General features: G+C 45.5%; 1 protein-coding gene across 1 annotated transcript; it reads right to left on the minus strand.

The window, feature by feature from the left end:
- Positions 1-224: 224 nt before the first annotated feature.
- On the minus strand, positions 225-2,166 carry LOC119345373 (uncharacterized protein At2g39795, mitochondrial-like). The gene is made up of 3 exons (XM_037615484.1): positions 1,885-2,166; positions 684-1,252; positions 225-602 (listed from the first exon to the last, which is right to left on the minus strand). Exons 1-3 carry the CDS (start codon positions 2,164-2,166, stop codon positions 440-442), a joined length of 1,014 nt encoding a protein of 337 aa, XP_037471381.1. The 3' UTR covers positions 225-439.
- Between the last annotated feature and the right edge of the window lie 474 nt (positions 2,167-2,640).

Here is a 2,640-nt window from a genome sequence, read left to right on the forward strand (position 1 = left end):
TTAATGGAATGTTCAGGTGGGCTGGTTTAGCCCCCGGTGACCTTTCATACAAAACATCGTCTACTGTTCCATGAAACATCCAGACAAACAGTAGATAGAGTAGTGAATAAAATCATATAATGGTTATATTTACTAATTAAGAACTAAACATCCCATTCCAAAAATAAAAATAATTGAAGAACTAAACTGATGCTTCAGCCAGGAAGCAGGTGCACGCTGGGGACTGAGAACACACTGGGCATATATATAGCACATCCATAGAGATAAAGAAGCACCACCAAAAATAGGAAAATTGTTTCTACTTAGTCGCCAAAAATGTTGTTACAATAAAAATGATCCAGATATCCACTCGTATAGAGGATGTCACGCAGAGCTCAGGAAAAAGAAAGTGCAAACAAACTGTTGTCTTATGCCGAGGATGGATCATTCATGGATGGTCTTAATTTTTCCTGACGAAATGCCGCAGCTTGGCCAACCAGACTTGATAATGTTGCCATTCCTTGCTGATTATGTACTTGTGCAGCAACTTCATGTTGTTTGGAGTGATCCCGCGGACCTCCAGGTACTTGTGGAGTCCCTCCTGAAGGTTCTTATCCAGATCACTGCACACAACATGGTATGAGCAATTAATAACCAGAGATAAATCAATGCCGAAGGTAGCGAAGTCCAAAGGATCTGCCTACCTGAAATCAGGACCCTCATCATATGCATTATTATCTCCTTCCTCAGCTCCTGATGGTCGCTGCCTCACAGACACGGTATCGATGGTGATCTCGTCATGATAGGCGTCACAGGCAAATTTCATGCTTGAGCCATCAGGCTTCGACACAGTGACCATGAGAGGGAGGCTGTGTTCTATTTTTTTGCAAATAGGGAGGTTGTATTCTTCTGTACGGTTCTTAGCTTCATCTTCCGAAGATGATGATGACTCATCTGAAGACGAGGACTCGTCCGAAGATGATGAGGTCTCGTTGTCTGAAGAGGATGAGGTTTCGTCTGAATACCATGAAGAGTCTTCTGAAGATGATGAGGTCTCGTTGTCTGAAGATGATGAGGTTTCGTCTGAAGATGATGATGACGAGTTTGAGGATTCCTGCAGATCGTCGTCCTCCTCATCACTGGCAAGTCTGGGAATAGAAACCAACACCTCAATCTTCTCACCCTTTAAACATCTTGTAAGAGTAACGTCAGTCCTGGTAAGCTCCTCGATTTTGCTGATTTCGAAAGGAAACTCACTCGGAATCTCCTCAGCCTGTTTTAAGATGAAAAAGAAAACATGGTACCAACAATGACAATTGCTCCCAAAACTAACATGAAAGTTGTTCGCAGCAGATTTAGATGTAATATAAAAATCAGAACAAAGAGATAGCTTGTGCAAAATGTAGACAACATTAACTACAGCTACATTACCTTACAATGGTGAAGGCACAAAACCGAACATCTCCAAACAAAAACAACTGCGTCTCACAAAGACTTTCCCATCTTTCCCTAGTACTCCCTCTGTCCCAAAATTCTTGTCTTAAATTTGTCTAGATACGTTCTTGTCTTAGATTTGTACGGATGTATCTAGACAAATCTAAGACAAGAATTTTGGGACAGAGGGAGTACATCATCAAAGAAACGTTTTTGTTTGTATAGGGTTGCAGAGCACAAACGCAGGACGTGCAAACACAATCACACACCCCAGCCAAATTAGGGCAACAACTAATTAAAGGCAGGACAGCAGGAGAATCAAAAGCCAAAAGTAGGTCAATCTCTACCGAGTTCAGGAGCAGCAACACAGAAATCTATGGATACTAAAGCAGTGATAGCAGAACTAGCTAGCTAGTCGTAGATTGGCGAACTGGAAGCGTGGTATCGATCGGCGGAAGTACGCGCACGTACCAGGTTGCCGTTGTAGGAGTGCATCGCGGAGTTGATTATGCGGAGGAGCTCGCCGTCGTGCGTGGCGGCGCGGAGTGAGTCGGCCTTGGCACGGAAGCTGACGGCCTCGGCTCGGTAGGATGCGGCTTCGGCGCGGCAGGAGGCGGCCTCGGCGCGGAGGGAGCGGATCGAGGAGGTGGAGGATGAATAAGACCTGCGGCTGATCGACGAGAACGGCGCGGCGGCGGCCTTGGGGCGTAGCTGGGCAGAGGCGCGCCTGGCGGCAGCGGTGAGGAGGGCCATGGCGCGAAGCTACAGTGGGGAAGGGTTTTGGTGGTTTTCGTTAATACGATTGAGCATTACGCCAGGTAAGCGTAACGTGTTTGATTCAACCATTGTACTTCTTGAAGAAGAAGAAAAGGATTTTATAACTTTTTTCTTCTCTTTTCGTTCTGTTAAAAAATGCAGTGTAAGATTTCTTCATAAGTTATAACTGTATAGATTATGATTGCACGATGTATTGCTCTTCGTGCATAGGCACGTATATATGATGTATGAAGGTGGGCCACAGACCTCAACTATACAAGGAACTAGGAGGCGGGCCCAATACATAATATGCACATAACACATATACTCAACACCCCCGCAGTCGAAGCGGCACTGTGGCTGACGCAAAGACTGGACCGGAACTCCTCAAATGACGCCGTAGGCAAGCCCTTAATTGTTGGGAAGTAGGGACGTGTAAAACACGAATATGGCCAAGGGCCACCTGTTCCC

This window comes from Triticum dicoccoides, unplaced genomic scaffold (assembly GCF_002162155.2).
Source record: "Triticum dicoccoides isolate Atlit2015 ecotype Zavitan unplaced genomic scaffold, WEW_v2.0 scaffold23063, whole genome shotgun sequence".
Lineage (NCBI taxonomy): Eukaryota > Viridiplantae > Streptophyta > Magnoliopsida > Poales > Poaceae > Triticum > Triticum dicoccoides.